This window comes from Leptonychotes weddellii, chromosome 16 (assembly GCF_054177405.1).
Source record: "Leptonychotes weddellii isolate Sample4059 chromosome 16, ASM5417740v2, whole genome shotgun sequence".
Taxonomy (NCBI): Eukaryota; Metazoa; Chordata; class Mammalia; order Carnivora; family Phocidae; genus Leptonychotes; species Leptonychotes weddellii.
In genome coordinates, this window is record NC_138384.1 from 38,078,375 (window position 1) to 38,097,649 (window position 19,275).

Consider the following 19,275-nt stretch of genomic DNA (forward strand, 5'->3'; position numbering starts at 1 on the left):
CGGTCCTTGAGAGGCCGTGATAGATCACTGGCACACAAGCAGCATGGAGAGTGGATGAGGGAGCCCTAAGCTCAAATCGGTTTGGACATCACCATCTACTGGCTGTATGACTTAACTTCACTGTGCCTCTGTGTCCTCATCTATGATACGGGAACAGAAGTCACACCTACCTTATAGGATGGTTATAGAACTGCCCTGTTCAGTGCAGTAAACAGGCATTAGCCACATATAACAATTTAAATGAACTGAAATTAAATTAAAATTTAATTTCCCTGGTTGCACTCACCACATTTCAAGTGCTCAATAGCCACATGTGACTTACGGATATTTTATTGGGCAATACAGACACAGAGTATTTCCATCCTCACAGATGGAAAGGGCTATTGGACAGGGCTGTCAGAGCCTCAGAACAGGGCCTGGTGCTGAGTGAGGGATCAGTGAGGGTTGATTATTATGATCTTGCAGCTTGGGTCCAATGACCTCTTAGGCCTCAGTTTCACCTGTAAAATGGAGATAGCAAAGCACTTCATAGGCTGGTTGGCTGGTTGAAACATCTGCAATATATGTAAATTCACTTAGTTGCTGTAAGCCCTCAGTGGTTATGGCTATGATCATCGTGTGAGGCTGCTTCACTCTCCAAGCCCCAGTTCCTTGTCTATAAAATGGGTGAATTAATAGTGCCTGCTTTGGAGGATTGGTGTGGGGATCAGAATAGGACCTGCGATACACAGAGCTCTTGAGATGCACTAAGCCCTATTCTAAGGGTTTTCCGGATTTTAATTAATTTGAGCTTCATACAACTACCTGAGGTGGGTACTCTTATTAGCTCCATTTTAGAGATGAAGAAACTGATACCCCGAGAGGTAGAATCAGTGGCCCCAGGCCCTGCAGCTGGAAAGCAGCAAAGCTGAGATCTGCCTGAGCGTGTGACCACTGTGTTATGCTGTTTCTCTACGGGGAAGATTGTTATTATTGTTCTTATCTTCAAACAAAAGGTTTCACCTCTCTGAGCCTCTTATAGTCTTCTGGGTTGTAAAATGGGGAGAGTCAACCCATTTTGCTTTCAGAATTGTCACATGGATTAGTTCAGGTACAGAAGGTGTTACAGGTGGGGCTGATGCGTGCAGAACCCTTGATCAGGAAACACAATGTGACTTTTACGATTTCTCACTGTACAAGCAACGAAATTCAGATTCCTTCCAGTGGCTTGCAGGTCGGGTGTGATCCAGCTCCTGCTGACCTTTCCACTTCACCTTCCTGTCACGCTACCCCTTACCTCCTCTTGGCCTCTGTATCTGCTGTTTCCTCTGCCTCCATGTTGTTGCAGGTGAGCTCCTTCCCCTCTCAGCTCAGCTCAGACATCAGCTCCTCACAGAAGCCTTTGGAGCACCCCAGCTCCAAAACTGACTGCACATGTCCTCAGCCAAGGGGCAATTTACTAAATCCAAACATTTTTTTAAGCTAAAAAAAATTTTTTTAAAGTAATCTCAACGTCCAACTCAGATTCACGACCTTGAGATTGAGAGTCACATGCTCTACTGACTGAGCCAGCCAGGCGCCCCTAAATTCAAGCATTTAATGGTTTTCAAAGCCCTTGCTGCTACCAGAAATTATTTTAACGATGGGTTTACTTGACTGGCTGCGTCTCCTTCATCAGAGAAAAAGCTCCACAAGAGTGGGTCTGGGCTCACACAGCCCTTAATTTCCAAGGGCAGCCTGGGTCCAGCATGGAGCGTGAGGGACACCAGATAAAGAAATCAAAGCTGGAATACCTGGATGAATAAAGATTCTCTCTGCCCTCTGGGCATTTGTACCTGCTCCCCCTATGTGGGACCCCCCCCCTTCTCCTTTTCTTTTCCTGGCTCATCCCTCCTTATCTTCAAGGGGGTGCATCCGTCCCATCATACCCCTGATCATTCTGACCTGTCCTTTTTTTCCCCAAAGTACTGACCACTCTGGGAGCAGAGGTGGGCCCTGACTGGGGCCCACAAGGCCCAGGGGAACTCACAGGTGCAGAGCTGCACTGATCACTCTGCTTGTGCTTCCTGGTGACAGCCATGACTGTTCTGGGCTGTCCCTGTCAGGTGACAGATCTGTCTTCCCTCCCTGGACCGAGAGCTCAGCCCAGGGTGGGGCACAAAGGAAGCACTCACAGAACAACTGTGGGAATGATTGGGAGGGTGGGTGGCCAAAGGAGAGGGTCTACACTCTGTCCAAGGACCCAGCTCTGAGGCATGGAGGCCTGCCCTCCCCACCTTTCCCCAGTCTCTGACCTTCTGGCCATCCAGCAGCACGCGGTCTCCCAGGCGCAGGCCCAGTGCACTGAGCATGAGATTGCCTGGGACGTTGTCATAGTTGGGTAGCGTGACCTTGGGGAGGGCACAGGAGAGCGGCACAGCCTCCTCCAGCAGGGTTCGCAGCTCCTTGGCCACCAGTGCTGCCTCTGCCTTATCCAGGGACATGTCCATGGGGTCTGGGACCACCTCCGCTGGCACCTGTCCCTTTCGGTTCTGGGGGCCAATGGGAAGAAAGGAAGTGAGGACTCGGGGCACAGGCTGAACCTCCGCTGAGCCCATGCTCCCAGAGACCCCAGTCTAGGTAAAGCCATGGTAGAACTAGGTCAGACCCTAGGCCAACATGGGAATAAGAAGGGGTGAGGCACTGAGGTATAGACCGTGTCCCCCAGGAAATCCACCCTCAACCTAAGGCTAGGGATCCCAAGTAATTGAGGGTGGAACTAGGGGTGGAGCCAAGGGAATGAAGGTCACACTTCAGTCTCTGGGTCATGATCTTAGGGAAGCCATGCCCCGGGAGATCCCAAGCCTGCAATGAGACCATGTGATGGTAAATACCAGCTCTCACTTCATTTGTTGAATGTACAAATGATTTTTGTAACGAGCTTCCAGAAACGCAAGTGGTCCTGGCCCCCCTCATCCTCTGCTGGCTGGAAAGGGTGGGGAAGGAAGGAGAAGGGAGACACTGGGGGCTGGGCCAGGGGTGCAGTACCCGCAGCGCTGGGTTGGCACCATGCTCCAGCAAACATTTGGCTGCACCCAGGCACAGGTTGGAGGCAGCGATGTGCAGGGCTGAGCCGTGGTTGAAGTCACTGCACGTGGAGTTCACCACTGGGTTGTGGGCGAGAGGAGGGTTCCGGATGAGTGGCCTCAGCACCCCGCCTGGCCCCCCAACACCACCTCACAGCCTCCCCAAGTCCATCTCACAACCCGCAGGCCCCAGTGCCTCCCATAGCCTCGCATGCAGAGCCCCGCCCCTCCCAACCAGTTCCTGCTCAGCCCTGGGGATGGGTCACGGATGTCTGGGCCCCGTCTCCCACACCTCTTGCCTCCAACCTACCACTATCTCCTCGGATCCCGGTCCCCTCACCCTTCCCCCACCTCCTCCCCCAAACACACCCTCCTCCTGCTTCCAGCCTCCTCCTTAGCCTGGGTCCCATCCCCTCCCAGCCCAGACCCTCCCACTCACCTCTTGGCCGTGCGCCCTTCAGCAGCACGCGCACCAGGTCGGGCACATCGAAGTAGGCAGCGTAGTGAAGTGCGTTCATGTTGGTCCAGCGGCTGCGCAGCGTTACATCAGCGCCCAACGTCAGCAGCTGCTGCGAAAGGCGCACGGCCGCAGCGGGGTCCCCTGCGCAACAGCCCAGCTCAACTTGCGTCCCCTCCTCCAGAGCCTGGGCCCAAGGCATGGGGAAGGCCCTGGGCCTCAGGGACCGCGCTTTGGCATCTTAGGCTGTGGATTCAGGGTGGCGATCTGAAGGCCGGGATTCTGAGTGGTTTTGAGGGTGTCCAGTCTGGGGGCCTAGGTGCGGGGGCTCATGCTTTAGGGGTTTGGACCTTACCAACTCCGTGGGCCCCAGCCTTGCACGCATAGTGGAGCAGTGTCATGTCGGTCAGCCCATCACGATCATTCACGTGGCAGCCTCGACGCAGAATCTGGGAGAACCGGGGTCCAGAGAGGTTTACCCAAACCTGTGAGGGACCCTATCCTCTCCCTCCCTGGCTTCCCAAGTATCTTACCTCATTGCCGATGACGTCGATCTTGTGTTGGACTTGGGGCACCCACTGGCGCACAATGGCGAACAGTTCAGGGATGGTGGTCTGGGGGTCAAAGAGAATCTCCTGGCACGCCGGGTCATTGGGATCGAAGAATGTGAAGGCTAGGGTCGTAAGAGGTCCAAAGTCACCCCAGGCAAGCTGACCCCCTCTTTCCATCCTGAGGCAGGGCAGCTCTAGGCCTTTGCCTTTAAGATCCTCTAATGCATGGTCTCAAACCATATGGTGCATGAGCCACAGACATTTTCTCTGTGGCCAGCATGAGGCTTCAAGATCAGGAGGTTTCACATCAAACTCTGGATGCCTCAGGTGTCTTGCAAAGTTGGAAGATCCAACAATCCTACAGAGCAGCAAACTCCACTCCTTGAAACAAGAGTGTGGAAGGAGTGCGGTATTTTGAGTCTGCACGTGCCCCGGGGCCTGGGCGGGGGGGGGGGGTCACTGCTCTAGTGCACTACGTCCCTGGCACAGAATGGGCACAGTTTGGCTAAATCCCAAGTAAAAAGGCCAGAAAAACCTGGTTTTTAAGAAAAATCTCCATTTTTCAAATACGGTGCAGTATGCATTAAAATGTACCCATGCGCAGGATCCAACCTGCAGCCAGCCAGGGTGGGAGTCTAGAGGAACTTGCATCTCCCCCGACCAGGCTCTGATGACTGGTGCTCTCTGTAGTATTGTCAACACTCGGCATAGGGCCTGGCCCGAGGCAGGAGCTCTGCGTGTAATGAATGAACGAGGAAATGAACACCTGGATGTCACACAGCCCGGGAAAGGGCCACAGACACCGCGTCTCCAGAAATCAGCCTGTGTGCTCCTTTTGAAACCCCAGTCACGTCACAGCCCTCCTTGGCTCAGGACCCGGCCCTGGCTTCCCCCGACACACTCCAAGTACTGACCACTGTCCTCCCCGCAGCCCACAAGCCCTGCACAAGCTGGCCTCGTCTGTTCTCTGCCCTCTCCCCCTCACCCAGCCACACTGACTCCTTCTGTCCTCCCAACACGCCAGGCAAATTCCTGTCTCAGTGGCTTTGCACTTGCTGTTTTGCTTGCCTGGGACAGTGTTTTCCCCAAGCCTTCTCGGGGCTTTGCAGGCTTTACTCCAATGTCACCTCTTTAGGGAGGCCTCCCCAGACTATCCTGTGTAAATCAGCGCCTGTGCCCTTCTCCATCCCGGGCCCTTTATTCTTTCTTTAATCACAGCATATCCCACTACTTAACGTTAACTTGTTTGCTCCTTCCTTCCCGTTCTCCCTTCCTCTTTTCCTGTTTCTCTTCTTCCCTCTTTTTTCCTCTTTTCCTCTCTCACGTGTCTCCCTCACTAGGATGTAAGCACTACGCTTCCGTGCTGTCTGCTCACTCCCTGCCCCCCAAGGCCCACCGTCGCGTCTGGCATGCAGTAGGTGCTCAATCAATGTCTGCTGAATTAATTGCACACATTTAATACACAAATACACAAGTTCTTCACCGAGTCCACCTTAGCCCTCTCTCTCTCCTAGACCACATTTCCAGATTCCTTCATGTTCTGTGACCAAACCCTCCTTGTTCTACAAGCAAGATTCTGAGGGAGGCGGAGGTGGGGCACAGGGAGCAGCCTACACCCTCTGACTTCCCACCAGGCCACAGGCCCCAGCCACATATAGCTACATTTCCAAATGAGATTTCCAGTTTCCTGGCATGGATTCCCTGCACCGGACACCCAGATAACGTTCTTATTTTTCTATCAGACTGAGCTCAACTTGGAGCCTCTCTGACCCACCTCTAGCGGGTGATATGGCCACAGAGGCCATCCCTCCTGCCCTATTATAGCGATGCCAGCTCTCTGAACCTGGTGTCTAGTTTCTGAACTTACAGCTGCTGGGGATTCCCAGCCAACATCTTCTAAAAGCCCCCTCCACCCTCTGTATCCAGTAGCCAGAGGGAACTTTTAAAAATATAAATCAAGGGCGCCTGGGTGGCTCAGTTGGTTAAGCGACTGCCTTCGGCTCAGGTCATGATCCTGGAGTCCCGGGATCGAGTCCCACATCGGGCTCCCTGCTCAGCGGGGGGTCTGCTTCTCCCTCTGACCCTCTTCCCTCTCGTGCTGTCTCTCATTCTCTCTCTCAAGTAAATAAATAAAATCTTTAAAATATATATATATATAAGTCAAAAATATAAATCAGATCCACCACTCCACTGCTTTTAAGTATCTCCCTACCAACTGTTCTCTCTTCATCACACTTATTCAACGTCCTCATAGTAGCCCCTAAGGCCCTCCAAGATCTAGTCATTGCCAAACCCTCACCTCAACTCCCATCACTCCCTAACTACAGCTCCAGGATGGTCTTCTGTTCCTGCCTCAGGGCTTTTGCACTTGGTGCTCACAGCCGGGAACTATCTTTCTCCAGCTCTCCTACAGCTGATTCCTCCTCATGCTCTGGGCTTCAGCCTAAATGCCACCATAATCAGAAAGACCCACTCTGACCACTCCATCTCAAGGTGCTGCCCCCCTATTATATGTCCCTCTTTTATTTCTTTTATTTCTTCCATAGCATTCACTCCATCTGAACTTATCGGATTTAACTATTACTTGCTCCCTCCTGAGAACAGGGATCATGCTTGGATCACTCACCATTAAATCTGTCACCCAGAATAAGGCTTGCCACATAGTAGCAATGGATAAATATGCTTGGTGAATGATTAGACACTTTCAGGTTCTCCAAGAGGCCATCCTCCCTGCTCCACAACTTCCTACCTCAGAGCCTTTACTCCTGCAGTTATCTCTCTGGGTATTCCCTTCCCCTGGCCCTTTCCCTCATTAAACCCCAATTCATCCTTGGGTCTTCCTCAAATGCTACCTCCTCATGGAAACCATGTCTTAAAAAGCTCCTGCAGCATCCGATTCTTGGCAAACACAATTCTCATCATGTCTTGTAATTATATATTTATATTATATCTGTGTAAGTTGTCATTGAGGCCTGTAAGTTCTCTCAGGGCAAAGACTGGGTCTGTGTGGCTCCATGCTTTGCTCCAAGCTCCTAGCATAGAGCCAGGTCCATGACAGGCTTTCAGCAAATGTTTGTTGAATGACTGAATGATGTGTCATGAATCAAAGATTAGGATTATTCCAATTGCATTCTCCAACGGATGAATGAATAAATTAATGAAGGGGGGGTCCAAGGGCCAAGACTCCCCTGGACCACTTTCAAAGCCCCCAGAATCACCAGCAGAGCTCAGCCCAACCTCCCTGGCCACCCAAGGCTCCAGACCAAATTGCAGGGTGGGGAGGGTGGTTACCGTAGTCCTTGGGGAGGGGGGCAGGTGCTGAGGGGTGCACAACAGGCTTCTGCCGGCGCTCCTGGGTGGGGCTGGGGGCCTCGGGGACCAGCTCCTCCTCCTCCTCCTCTTCTTCTTCCTCCCCCCGGAGTGGAGGGGCCATCGGAGCGGGATCTGTCTTAGTCATAGTCTTCAATGGCCCTCCGGGGGGTGGGTGCAGAGTTGGGGGCGGCTTTCAGGCAAATCCTGGAGACAGCGGTCAGTTATAGAGAGCGCCTCACAGGGTCCAGGGTCTAAGCCCCCAAAAGCTCCCAGAAGCTCCAAGGCCCCCAATGGCTCCCACGCCCCCAGCTCTGGATTTTGGGCAATCATAGCGACGACCATTACCCCTCTGAGGACCCTGGTATGTGGGCCCAGCGCCTAGCACTTCCCCCAGGTTCAGCCCCCCATTCTTCTTCTCCCGCGTCAGGCTCCTCAGTCTAGGCCGCCCCCTCCCCGGGTTTGTTTATCTCGGGAGGCAGGATGCTTCGCCCCTGCCCTTCTCCGCGGGCCTCTCCTCTACCCATCTTACCTGGGGCGGATGGAGCTGAAGACCAAAGCTGAGACTGGGGAGACTGGAGTAATGGGGTGTCAGTGTCCGGGGAAGTGATGGGGGAGCAGAGAGAGACAGAAGGGGACGAGGCCCAGACGCCGACAGGGGATGGGGGTGGAGAGGGAGGGGCGCAGACGGCGCATGCGCAATGTTACCCCCAACCAGGCGCGGGGGCGGAGATACTGGGAGGCTCCTCGCTTTGATGAAAAGACTTGAGGCAGCGTCGGGAAGGGGAGAGACACGGAGGATGGGGAGAGAAAGAAGAGATGGTCACGAAAAAGGATGTGAGACATCAAAACAGAGAGAGATGAAGCAGAAAAAAGGGCAAAAGGAGAGGAATGGGAAAGCGGGCCCAGTTCTATTTTGTGCATACCCCTGGGATGGAGGCTTCCCGCAGGCCCGCAAACCAGGCCAGTTAGGGCAGGGGTCTTGGTGTGGTGGTTATGATGTTTTCTCTCTCTGAGGTCTCAGACCTAACCCCTTCTCCAGGCTCACCCCATAAAGGGTGTCTCAGAGGGATGATTTTGTAGACTCCTTTCATCCTCTTTGGTCATCAGTCATCGTGGTTATCATCACAGAGTGCTCACAGAGCACTTACCAGGCTCAGAGAGGTTAAGCCAGTTGCCCAAGGGCACACAGCAAATAGGTGATGGAGCTAAGACTTGAAACCAGACAGCCTGGCTGCAGAGTCTGGGTTTTTAATCACCATGCTACATGGCTGTAGCAGTGTCTAGGGGCAGAGCTGCCAATGAACCTCTCCAAACCTGAATATCCCCCAAGAAGACCTGGAGCCAGCCCAGGGTCCAGGCCTTCCTGGCTCCTTCATCTTGGTTTGGCTGTCACGCCTGCCTGGCTGTGGCCTGCACTGCCCACAACCCCAGCCCAAAGAGGACTGGGTGACTTTGCCTTCCACCCTTCATCCTTCTAATGGTCAGGGCTGGTAAGTTCCATCTCCAAAATATTCCTTCCAGAATTTTGTCCCTCACCCCCTCACCCCACACGCAGGCCCTCATCCTGGTCTTTCCGTCATCCTCTCCCACCTGGATTATGACATCAGCCTCTTCCCTGTTCTCCCCCCCACCAACTTGCTCCCTATAATGCAGCCACAGGGACCTAACACACCCCCATCAGGGCCCTCCTTGACTCGGAGACATCTGCTTGCTGCACCTCATTCTAGATTAAAAACCAATGTTCTCAACCGCAGCCCACAAAGCCCTAGGTGAAATTTCCCCCATCATCTCTCCAACATCTCTCACTCTCCCCCGAATCTACTGCACTACACTGGCTTCCTTTCTCCTCCTCAGTGCAGGACCTTTGCACTGACCTTTCCTTCTGCCCAGAATGCTCCTCCCCCAGACACTTGGTTCCTCTCTCCCCTCGTTTAGGATTTTACTTATTGGCACCTTCTCTGCTCTAAAATTGCACCCCCCTACACATACACTCCCTCCCCTGCTTCAGTTTTTGCCATAGCAACACCGCCTTCCTCCAGCTGACCCCCTGGATATTGGGCATTTCCAGGGGCTGTTCTTCTCCCTGGAGCATCCAGCCCGTATGCCTCCACACCAGGTCTTCTCATCCAGGTGTCTGCTCAAACGCTGTCTCCTTAGAGAGTCCTCTTCATCCATCCATCTGCCACCCCCACCCCATTACATTTTCATTTAGTCTTTACAGCACTTATCACAATCTGAAATTATTTTGTTTATTAGTTTACTAGTATGACTTCCACTCAAGCAGAATAGGAGCACTATGAGGGCAGGATTTTATTGGCTGTGTTCACTGCTATATACCCAGCTCAGCACCATACTTGGCAAAGGATATGAGGGGCTCTTCAGAACCAGGTACCATTCTTCCCAAATAAACAATCCTTGTTCTGCTTCGAGACTGTTTTACTGACTGCAAAGGTTCAAGCTAGGGGTAGCAGGAACCTGGCACCAAGGGGAATAAGGATTGATGGGGCTTGGGCCCAGGTCAGCCCCAAGGTTCAAGGGGTCCGTAGAAGGGGGTGCTTGGAGCCAGGCCCTTGAGGGAGGTCCTACAATGGCCCAGGCATGGGTGGTGGGGCTAGGCAGGCCCATGTATGATGACTATCTCTTCCTTTGTTTTGTTTTGTTTTGTTTTTTTAAGATTTTATTTGACAGAGAAAGACAGAGTGAGAGAGGGAACACAAACAGGGGGAGTGGGAGAGGGAGAAGCAGGCCTCCCACCGAGCAGGGAGCCCGATGTGGGGCTTGATCCCGGGACCCCGGGACCATGACCTGAGCCGAAGGCAGCCGCCTACCGACTGAGCCAGCCAGGCGCCCCTCTTCCTTTGTTTTCTGTCATCTGTCCCACAACATTATCTGTCCTGGTCCTTATGCACTGGGGGTCTCAGTGTCCAGGAGCTCAGGCTTGGCATCCAGTGTGGGAGGTGCAGGACCCTGGGCAATGACCACAGCTATGTCAGGCCCTCCACAGATGATGGGATTCCTCAGGTCCAGGGAGCTGGGCAGTCCCAGACAAAGAAGTGATAGAGATGGAGAACATAGGGGAAAGAGGGCAGGGCAGGAGAGAGGGCAGAGAGGACGGGGGAAGAAATGATGAAGAATAGGGAGGCCAAGGTGGGAGGGGGATGTCAGGGAACACAGAGAGATGTGGGCAGAGAGATTTGTGGGGAGACGGGAAGAGATGTGAGGCCAGAGAGACATTCGTGGGGGGAATAAAGAAGTATGGGGACAGAGGAAAATGTGGGGGACATGGAGAGACAGATATGGAGATAGGCCAAACAAAGAGGAAGACAGGGAGGGACAGTGATATGAGGGACACAGAAAGATGCAGGTGAAGAGAGCAGTGGGGAAATGGGGAGACAGATAGGAGGGCAGAGAGATGGGGCAGCAAAAACAAAGATGAATGTGGGAAGAGAGAAGGACATGGAAAAATAGGATTGAATGGGGGCAGCGGAGGCAGAGAGACACTGTCAGCCCAGGGGCCCTGGCAGGCTTCATGAAGAGTCCCAGGCCTGAGTTGGAGCTCTGTCCCTGCTCTTCTGTGTGTCTCCTTTATGCCCCAGCATGGTCAGGCCATCGTCTCAAACACAGAGCTTCCAGGGGCAGTCACATTGCAGTTCCGGCTGACTGCTACTAGCTGCGAGTACGAACCCAGTGCTGCTACATCTGCTGAGCCTTCAGGAAAGACCAAAAATTATTTTAAAACACTGTTGTTGAGGCCAGAAAAAATCCTATCTGTGAGCCGTGTCCAACCCATTGGCTGTCAGGCTGAGACACCTTAGCTACAGGGCTACTTTGGGGGGCTCCTTTTTGTTTAAAGACCCTTTTCTTTTTTAAGATTTTATTTATTTGAGAGAGAGACAGAGAGAGAGAGAGAGAGAACATGAGTGGGGTGAGGGGCAGAAGGAGAAGCAGGGTCCCTGCTGAGCAAGGAGTCCAATGAGGGGCTCAATCCTGAGACTGAGGGATCATGACCTGAGCCAAAGGCAGATTGTTTAACCCACTGAGCCACCCAGGCATTCCGGAGGGGCTCCTTTCTGAAACCCCTTCCCACTTCTCTTGTCCAGCCAGGGCTGAGAGCCCTGGGACCTCAAACTTGGCTCTGGGGGTTTTAAGCAGGGAAAAGTCCTGGTCAAACTGATTCTTCAAGACAAGATACCCTCCTCCAATACTCAGTAGTAAGATACAGGAGCAAAAGGGCCTTTAGATGGGGTCGGGGAGACTCTAGGAGATAGGTTGCAAACTCAAGCTCTATTAGGAGCCAGGCAAGGAGCTCTCCAAGAGGAGAGAGCTAGCCTCCTGTGCAGTCAGATACCTGGTTCGAATCCTGGTTCTGCAATTTCCTGGCTGCCTGACTTTGGGCAAATGATTGTAGCATCCTGGCACCTGTTTTTTCATCTGAAAAATGGGGACCAGAGCCGCATCAAGGTCATAGTGAGTTTTCAGTAAGTTATTAACGCTGCCTGGCAGAGAGTAAGGGCTCCTTAAATATTATTAATAAATAGAGCAGCCATTACCCTGCTCTGACCAATAGTTGGTAGGCGTTGCCAGATGGACTCTTTTCAAGACAAGCCAGAAACTTGGAAACATGAGTGAAATGTTCTGACTTTTAAATACTGGACTCTAGTTTAAACGAAAATACATATGGGGGTGCCTGGGTGGCTCAGTCGGTTAAGCGTCTGCCTTCAGCTCAGGTCATGGTCCCGGGGTCCTGGGATCGAGCCCCGAAATCGGGCTCCCTGCTCAGCGGGAAGCCTGCTTCTCCCTCTCCCACTCCCCCTGCTTGTATTCCCGCTCTCGCTGTCTCTCTCTCAAAAAATAAATAAAATCTTTAAAAAAAAAAAAAAAGAAAAGAAAATACATATGCTATGGGGGCCAGGTGGCCCCACTCACCAGGCACGGCAGGCCCCGGTGCCCCTAGGTGGCAGGCCCTCCTTGCACACCTGCTGCCCCAGCTGTTCCACAGCCCGCAGCTGCCCCTGGGGCTGCTCCTGGCGCCGCTGCAGTCTCCGCACCCGCCGCTGCAGCGCTCCCAGGACTGTGCCCAGCCTGGCCAGGGGGTGCTGGGCCCGGACTCCAGGCTGTGGCCCGGCAGGAGCAGGGGGCAGGGGGGTCAGGAACACGGCGGTCGTGGCCTCAGGGCCTCCGGATGCTGACCCCAGTACCACGAGGTGCAAGGGGCCAGGGGCCACGCAGCTGGCCCTGGGGATAGGGGCGTGGCCTCCGGTGGGGAGGGAGGCACGCCTGGCTTCTCAGTGCTTCGGGAACTCTGCTGCCTCTGGAAGACAAGGCATGGGATGGGGGGGGGGGCGGGCGCGGGGGCATCAGGGCCAGACTCCGAGGGGTACTGCCCTCAGATAAGGCCAGACCTCAAGGAGGAACTTCCCTCAGGAGGGAAGGGCTGGGGATCAGACCGCAGGAGGGACTTCCCTCAGGAGAGGAGGGCTGGGGATCAGACTCCACGGATTATTTCCAGGTGAGGAAGACTGAGGGTCAGACTCCAGCAGTGGGACCTCCTTTTGCTCACCTTAGCAGGGGGTGCCGGGGAGAAAATGGACAGCACTGCATCAAGGCCGCAGGTAGCGCACAGCCCGGCGCCACTGGAAGCAGGATGGTGTGAAGTGCTCACTGCACAGGTGCTGGCGGCAGCTGGGCACCCAGTCCTCATGGCCCATGTGCCGCAGCCAGTCCCTGATCCCATGACCCTGAGCAGGTTCAGTGGGAACCTGCCAGGGACCGTGGGGTTGCGGGGTCAGCAATATCAGGTGCAGTCCCAGCCCTCTCTGAGGATATGTACACCCAGAGACCCCTGGGCTCCAAACCTCGGTCTCCCCAGGCCAGAAGCTGGCCCTGCCTCCTTCCCAGGCTCTCTCTACCACCAAACCGCATCCCCTACTTCAGCTCCACCTTTTAAACACCCAACATCAGCCCACCCCTCCCACCTCTGCTGCCCCTCCCGTCCAGCCTTCATCCTCTCCTGGCTGGACTTTTGCAGCAGCCTCCTTCCTGATCTCCCCACCCGTGGCCACTCTGCCCTCCCCCACAATCTGTTCCTCCACATGAGCCTGAGAGTTTATGAAACTGGACAAATCTAGAATGTGTCCACATTCATGCAGGTGGGGGTGGGGTGGGGTGATAGATTAAAAGAGATTTAAGAAACATCCAATTGCAGGTTGTGGACCTCGTGTGCGACAATCATTCCATAAAAAGACATTTTAACACAGTTGGGGAAAATTGAACACGAATGGGGTATTGGATAGTTGTAAGAAATTAATTTTGCTAGGTATGATAATTGCATTGGTTTATGCTTCTAAAATAGTCATCTGTTGGAAAAACATTCTGAAATATTTACAGGTAAAAGAAGTAACATCTGGGATTTACTTTAAAATCATGCATTAAAGGTGTAAGTGGGTGGGGGAAGATGGAAAAGATCAGCAAAATGTTGACAACTGGTGAATCTAAGTGACAGATGCATGAGAATCCATTCATATAACTCTATTTTTTGTGTATGCTTGAAAACACCTGTTAAAAGGTTTTTAAACAACTCAACAACAAAAATTAACCCCATTAAAAATGGGCAAAAGACTTGAACAGGTATTTCTCCAAAGAAGATATACAGATGGGCAACAAGCATATGAAAAGATGCTCAATATCACTAATCATTAGGGAAATGTAACTCAAAACCATCAGATATCACCTCATAACCATTAGAATGGATACTATAAAAGAATCAAAACGGGGGGGGTGCCTGGGTGACTCAATCGGTTAAGCATCTTCAGGTCAGGTTATGATCTCCGGGTCCTGGGATTGGGCTCCATACTCAGCAGGGAGTCTGCTTGTTCCTCACCCTCTCCACCCCTGCTCGTGCTCACGCACTCTCTCTCTCTCAAATAAATAAAATCTTAAAAAATAATAATAAAAACTGAGGGGCTCCTGGGTGGCGCAGTCAGTTAAGTGTCTGGCTCTTGGTTTCTGCTCAGGTCATGATCTCAGGGTCATGAAATCAAGCCCCACGTTGGGTTCTGAGCTCAGTGAGGAGTCTGCTAAAAGTTTCTCTCTCCCTCTCCTGCCCGTTTGCACTTGTGTGTGTGCGCCCTCTCTCTCTCAAATAAATAAATAAATCTTTTTAAAAAATAAAAATTAAAACAAGTGTTGGTGAGGATGTGCAGAAACTGGAATCCTGTGCACTGCTGGTGGGAATGTAATATGGTGCAGCCACTATGGAAAACAGTATGGTACCTCCTCAAAAAAAGTAAAAATAGAATTACCATATGATCCAGCAATTCTACTTCTAGGTATATACCTAAAAGTATCGTTAAGTGGGGTCTCGAAGAGATATTTGCACGCTCATGTTCATAACAGCATTATTCACAATTGCCAAAAGCTAGAAGAAACCCAATATCCATCAATGGATGAATGGATAAAGAAAATGTGGTATATGCATATAACAGAATATTATTCTTAAAAAGGAAATTCTTTTTTTTTTTTAAGATTTTATTTGACAGAGAGAGACACAGCGAAAGAGGGAACACCAGCAGGGGGAATGGGAGAGGGAGAAGCAGGCTTCCTGATGCGGGGCTCGATCCCAGGACCCTGGGACCATGACCTGAGTCGAAGGCAGACACTTAACGACTGAGTCACCCAGGTGCCCCTAAAAAGGAAATTCTGACACATGCTATAATATGGTGAGCCTTGAGGACATTATGGTAAGTGAAATAAGCCAGTCACACACACAAAATATATGAGGTATCTAGAGTAGTCAAATTCATAGAAAAAGAAATAGAACAGTGGTTTCCAGAGATTGGGGGGAGTAGGAAATTGGGATCTGTTGTTCAACAGGTATAGAGTTTCAGTTTTGCAAGATGACAAAGTTCTAAAGATTGCAAAATAATGAGAATATCCTTAATATTACTGAGCTGTATATTCAAAAATGGCCAAGATGGTAGATTTTATATGTATTTTACAATTAAAAATACAAATTAAAAAATTAAAGCTTAAAAAATGAACTAAATAAAAGCTTTCCCTGTGGGAGTGGGTGGGAATCATCTGAGACTCAAGACTGTCCAAGATGAAGATCTCATTTTCCAGCTTCATATGCAGCCAGGGGTGGCCACATAATTGAGTTCTGGCCAGTCTGTCCTGTGGCGACTGTCGGCACCTGTGACACATTAAATGTTTATTTTAAGCAGTTAAATTTTGAGATAGTTTGTTTTGTGGCATTAGATAACTAAATAGTCAGTCATTCACATTCCACCTGCGCAATACCTTCCATATCTGTCACATTACTTAATATTTTTCTTAAAATTGACCAACTTTAAAAATGAAACAAAGATACCTCAAAGAGAAACTTTATACCACAACTGAAAATGGAAGACCAGTATCAATTCCATGAACAGACGTTGACCAGAAATATAGCTGGATACCTTCATCTGCTGAGGGCTCCGAGGCCCTCTCTCTCTTTGTTAAAAGGGCAGAGTCAGGGGTGATAGAGAGTGGGGGACACCACCATCTATAGGAGTCAAGGTAACAAATTCAGGCACAAACACACAAAGGAATACCACACAGCCCTAAAACAGAATGTGGAGGCACTCTATGCACTGACATGCTATTTTCAGGCACATACATTCCATGAAAAAAGCAAAGTTCTAAACAGAGCATATCTGCTTTTAGTAATTGTGTCAGGCTCGGTAACAGCCCCCAAAAGATAGCCATGTTCTAATCCCTGGAACCCGTGACTACTACGCTGCACGACAAAAGATGTGATTAAGTTAAGGATCCTGAGATGAGGAAGTCATCCTAGATCGTTCATTTGGGCCCAACATGCAATCGCAAGGGTCCTTGTAAGAGGATGGCCGAGCGGATATTATGACAGATGAAAGAGGAGAAGGTGATGTGACCACAAAGGCAGAGATTGGAGTGACGTGGCCACCAGAAATCGGAAGAGGCAAGAAACAGATTCTCTCCTACAGCCAGCCTCACTGGGAGGGCAACCCTGCCAACACCTTGATTCTGGCCCAGTAAAACTGACTTGCACTTCTGGTCTCCAGAACTGTGAGAGGATAATTTCTGCTGTTTTAAGCCATCAAATTTGTTTCAGTATCCACAGGAAACCAATACAGTGATAAAGGGGGAAATTAGAACACGTTTTCAGATTTGCCTGTATTACATAAAGAAACTGGAAAAGACACATTAGAAAGGAGGTGGGCAGGATGAACAGAGATGGGCATGGGAGCAAGACTTCCCAGCCAAAGGGCCGACGGACAGGGCGGGTGGGGCTGCAGCTGGTGAAAGAGAACAGAGGGGCTGACTCAGAATCTGAGCTGTGGCACCCAAAGAGCAGAACCCCAGGGCACCCAGCCAGGAACTCTGGCTGCCACAGTCCTTTTCGCCTGTTTGGGATCCAAATCCTCCCATCAACCCCATTCTGCCTGGACACACACAAGAAATCTCTTGCAGCAGCACTCCCCACCCCCTCCTCCTTGGCAGAGACTGACAAGTGACTACTCCACACCTCCTTTTCTTCTTCCTTACTAACAAAACTCCAACTTTAGTTGAGGTCAGCATGTGCTGTGCTGAAAGAACACCAGGTTCCTTTGTGTAGGTGGGGCCATGTTCTGGCCAGTGAACGCTTTCGTGTTGTGTGAGAAATCTGGGATGGTACCTTAAATGCGAAGGGTCCTCAAATGGATCAGGGCAGTTCAAGGGGCAAAGGAGGAAAGTATCATGAAAACCCTCTTTCTCACTTGGTCTTTTTCTTATTCTCCTTTGTTCCTCTGGATAGCAACACTTTTATAATGGGCAATCTAAAAATCTACTTTAGGGGCACCTGGGTGGCTCAGTCAGTTAAGCGTCTGCCTTTGGCTCAGGTCATGATCCCAGGGTCCTGGGATCAAGCCCCAGATCAGGCTCCCTGCTCAGTGGGGAGCCTGCTTCTCCCTCTCCCTCTACTGCTCCCCCTGCCTGTGCTCTCTTGCTCCCTCTGTCAAATAAATAAATAAATCTTTTAAAAAATAAAAATTAAAAAAAAATCTACTTTAAGTGGACAGCCAGTGTCTTCCTTTTCTACAGAATAGTGTAGTCCCGTTGCTCATCTTTCTAGATCATGTAGTGGCATACGCTGCTAGAAGTCCTTCTTTAAAAAAAAAAAAAAGTTAAAATCAATTCAAAATGTTTTCCGGGTGGTTAAATGCCCAGCTAAATTACTACATTTCCCAGTCTTCCTTGTAGTTGGGGGTGACCAATGATGAAGAACTCACCATTGGGTGGGATTTCTGGGAAGGCTGTATAAAGGGGGCTAATTCAGTTTACAGTTGGAGCCTTTTGCTCTTCCTTCTCTTTTCTTCTTACCAGGTGATGATGGCTGGGGCACTTGGCAGCCATCTTGCAAGGAAGTTGCATGCTAAGGATGACAGCACAGAAAGATAGGAACCTCAGCCCTAATGATTGTGAACCTGCCACACAAGTGCTGGTCTGTCAACCTCTGTATTTGTTTTATTTGAGAGAAAAATAAACCCTTGGTGGATTCTACTATTGTTCAAAATATTTGCTGCCCTTCCCCACATGAGGATTACATATCTCTACTGCAGTGACCTGAGGCCTGACATAGACTTGCTTTGGCCAAAGGACTGACAGTGACATGAGCCACTTCTAAATATAGCATTTATGAGGAGCCATTGGGTGATTCTTCCTACTTTCTCTTTTCCCCCTCCTACAAGACCAGCAATATTCTACGCAGGGGAGGCTCCTTCGGCCTGGTCCCAGGTTAGGATATTGTAGAGTAGGTCCACAAATGGTCTGCAAAAGACATAGCGTGAATGAGAAATAAACCTTTGTTATAGTAAGAGATTTTGTGTCTGTTATTGCAGCATAACTTAACCATGCTATATCCTATCACCTCCATAATTTTTTTTAAGCCAATGATATTTCACAACTTTCTTACTGCCACCCAAATGCAATGCCTAACTCATAGGCTTCCCATCAGAAATGACTCTCGCATGTTCCGAAAGGGCTGAAAACAGAACTAATGAATGTTTCCTCTGGCTGCCTGGCAGGCTCTTATGTTATTCCCTGGCAGCCACTTCCTTCGATAGGTTTCACCTTGTTCCTTCCTGCCATCCATGCCTTCTCCTGAATCTCCTTAGGAAACAGCTCCTCACCAAACTCTTAACCATGTGACTTCTGCAAGACTGACTCGGGGGTGAGCCTTGAAGTGGAAATGGGCAGCCATTGATGAGATTTAAACACAGACATGAACTGATTTTTATAAAGTCATCTGGTTGCTCTGTACGATTGTCATTGTTCTCCTCGTTATTATATGTGAAGCACTTAGAACAGTGCCTGGCATACAATAAGTGCTCTCCAAATAAGTTATTGTTGTTTTTGCAAGGGACGCAGAAGTATAGGCAGGGAGGCCAGCAAGCAGCCATCTCAATGTCTCATTAGCAGAGGATGGCGGTCTGAACTAACTGTGAGAGCAGAGGTCATGAGAAGTGATCAGGCTGGAAATGTAGGGTTTTCTGTTATTTCCTAATACTTCAATTAGGATTTTCCCATTTGCATTTATAACTCTGTTGCCAAGATGTTAGGGGTTTTGTTGTGATTGATGCAGGGTGGGTATGTGTCTGGAGGGTAAGTCAAAGGATGGGTTGATGGACTGGACGGGGGACAGCAGTGCTGAAGAAAGGATGGGGAGTTACTCCCAGGTTGGGTGTTCAGTTCTTCAATGTTGGACCCTTCACCTACCCATGAGCTCTGTCCGGATAGGAACAAGATCTGTCAGGATCCTCTGTGTCCAGCAGGGGCTTCCTTACTCCAGGAGACACTCAGAGTTGCTGAATTAATAAACAGTACCAGAGTGACATATCTAGAAAAGCAGATC

General features: G+C 50.6%; 2 protein-coding genes across 2 annotated transcripts in view; both read right to left on the reverse strand.

Moving 5' to 3' along the window:
- The window catches only part of CLIP3 (CAP-Gly domain containing linker protein 3), a 12,909-nt gene extending 4,033 nt beyond the window's left edge, over positions 1-8,876 (reverse strand). Inside the window, exons 1-7 of the mRNA XM_081807895.1 lie at positions 7,894-8,876; positions 7,344-7,568; positions 4,035-4,174; positions 3,857-3,950; positions 3,484-3,645; positions 3,007-3,125; positions 2,274-2,510 (exon numbers count right to left, since the gene is read on the reverse strand). Of these exons, the coding sequence (XP_081664021.1) occupies positions 2,274-2,510; positions 3,007-3,125; positions 3,484-3,645; positions 3,857-3,950; positions 4,035-4,174; positions 7,344-7,509 (918 nt within the window). The 5' untranslated portion in view covers positions 7,510-7,568; positions 7,894-8,876. The remainder of the gene's footprint in view (positions 1-2,273; positions 2,511-3,006; positions 3,126-3,483; positions 3,646-3,856; positions 3,951-4,034; positions 4,175-7,343; positions 7,569-7,893) is intronic.
- A 1,644-nt stretch (positions 8,877-10,520) lies between these two features.
- LOC115938532 (THAP domain-containing protein 8) overlaps positions 10,521-19,275 on the reverse strand; it is an 11,532-nt gene continuing 2,777 nt past the window's right edge. The window contains 5 exon segments of the mRNA XM_081806808.1: positions 10,521-11,072; positions 12,291-12,588; positions 12,591-12,675; positions 12,925-12,966; positions 12,968-13,123. Coding sequence (XP_081662934.1) covers positions 10,979-11,072; positions 12,291-12,588; positions 12,591-12,675; positions 12,925-12,966; positions 12,968-13,123 — 675 coding nt within the window. The 3' untranslated portion in view covers positions 10,521-10,978.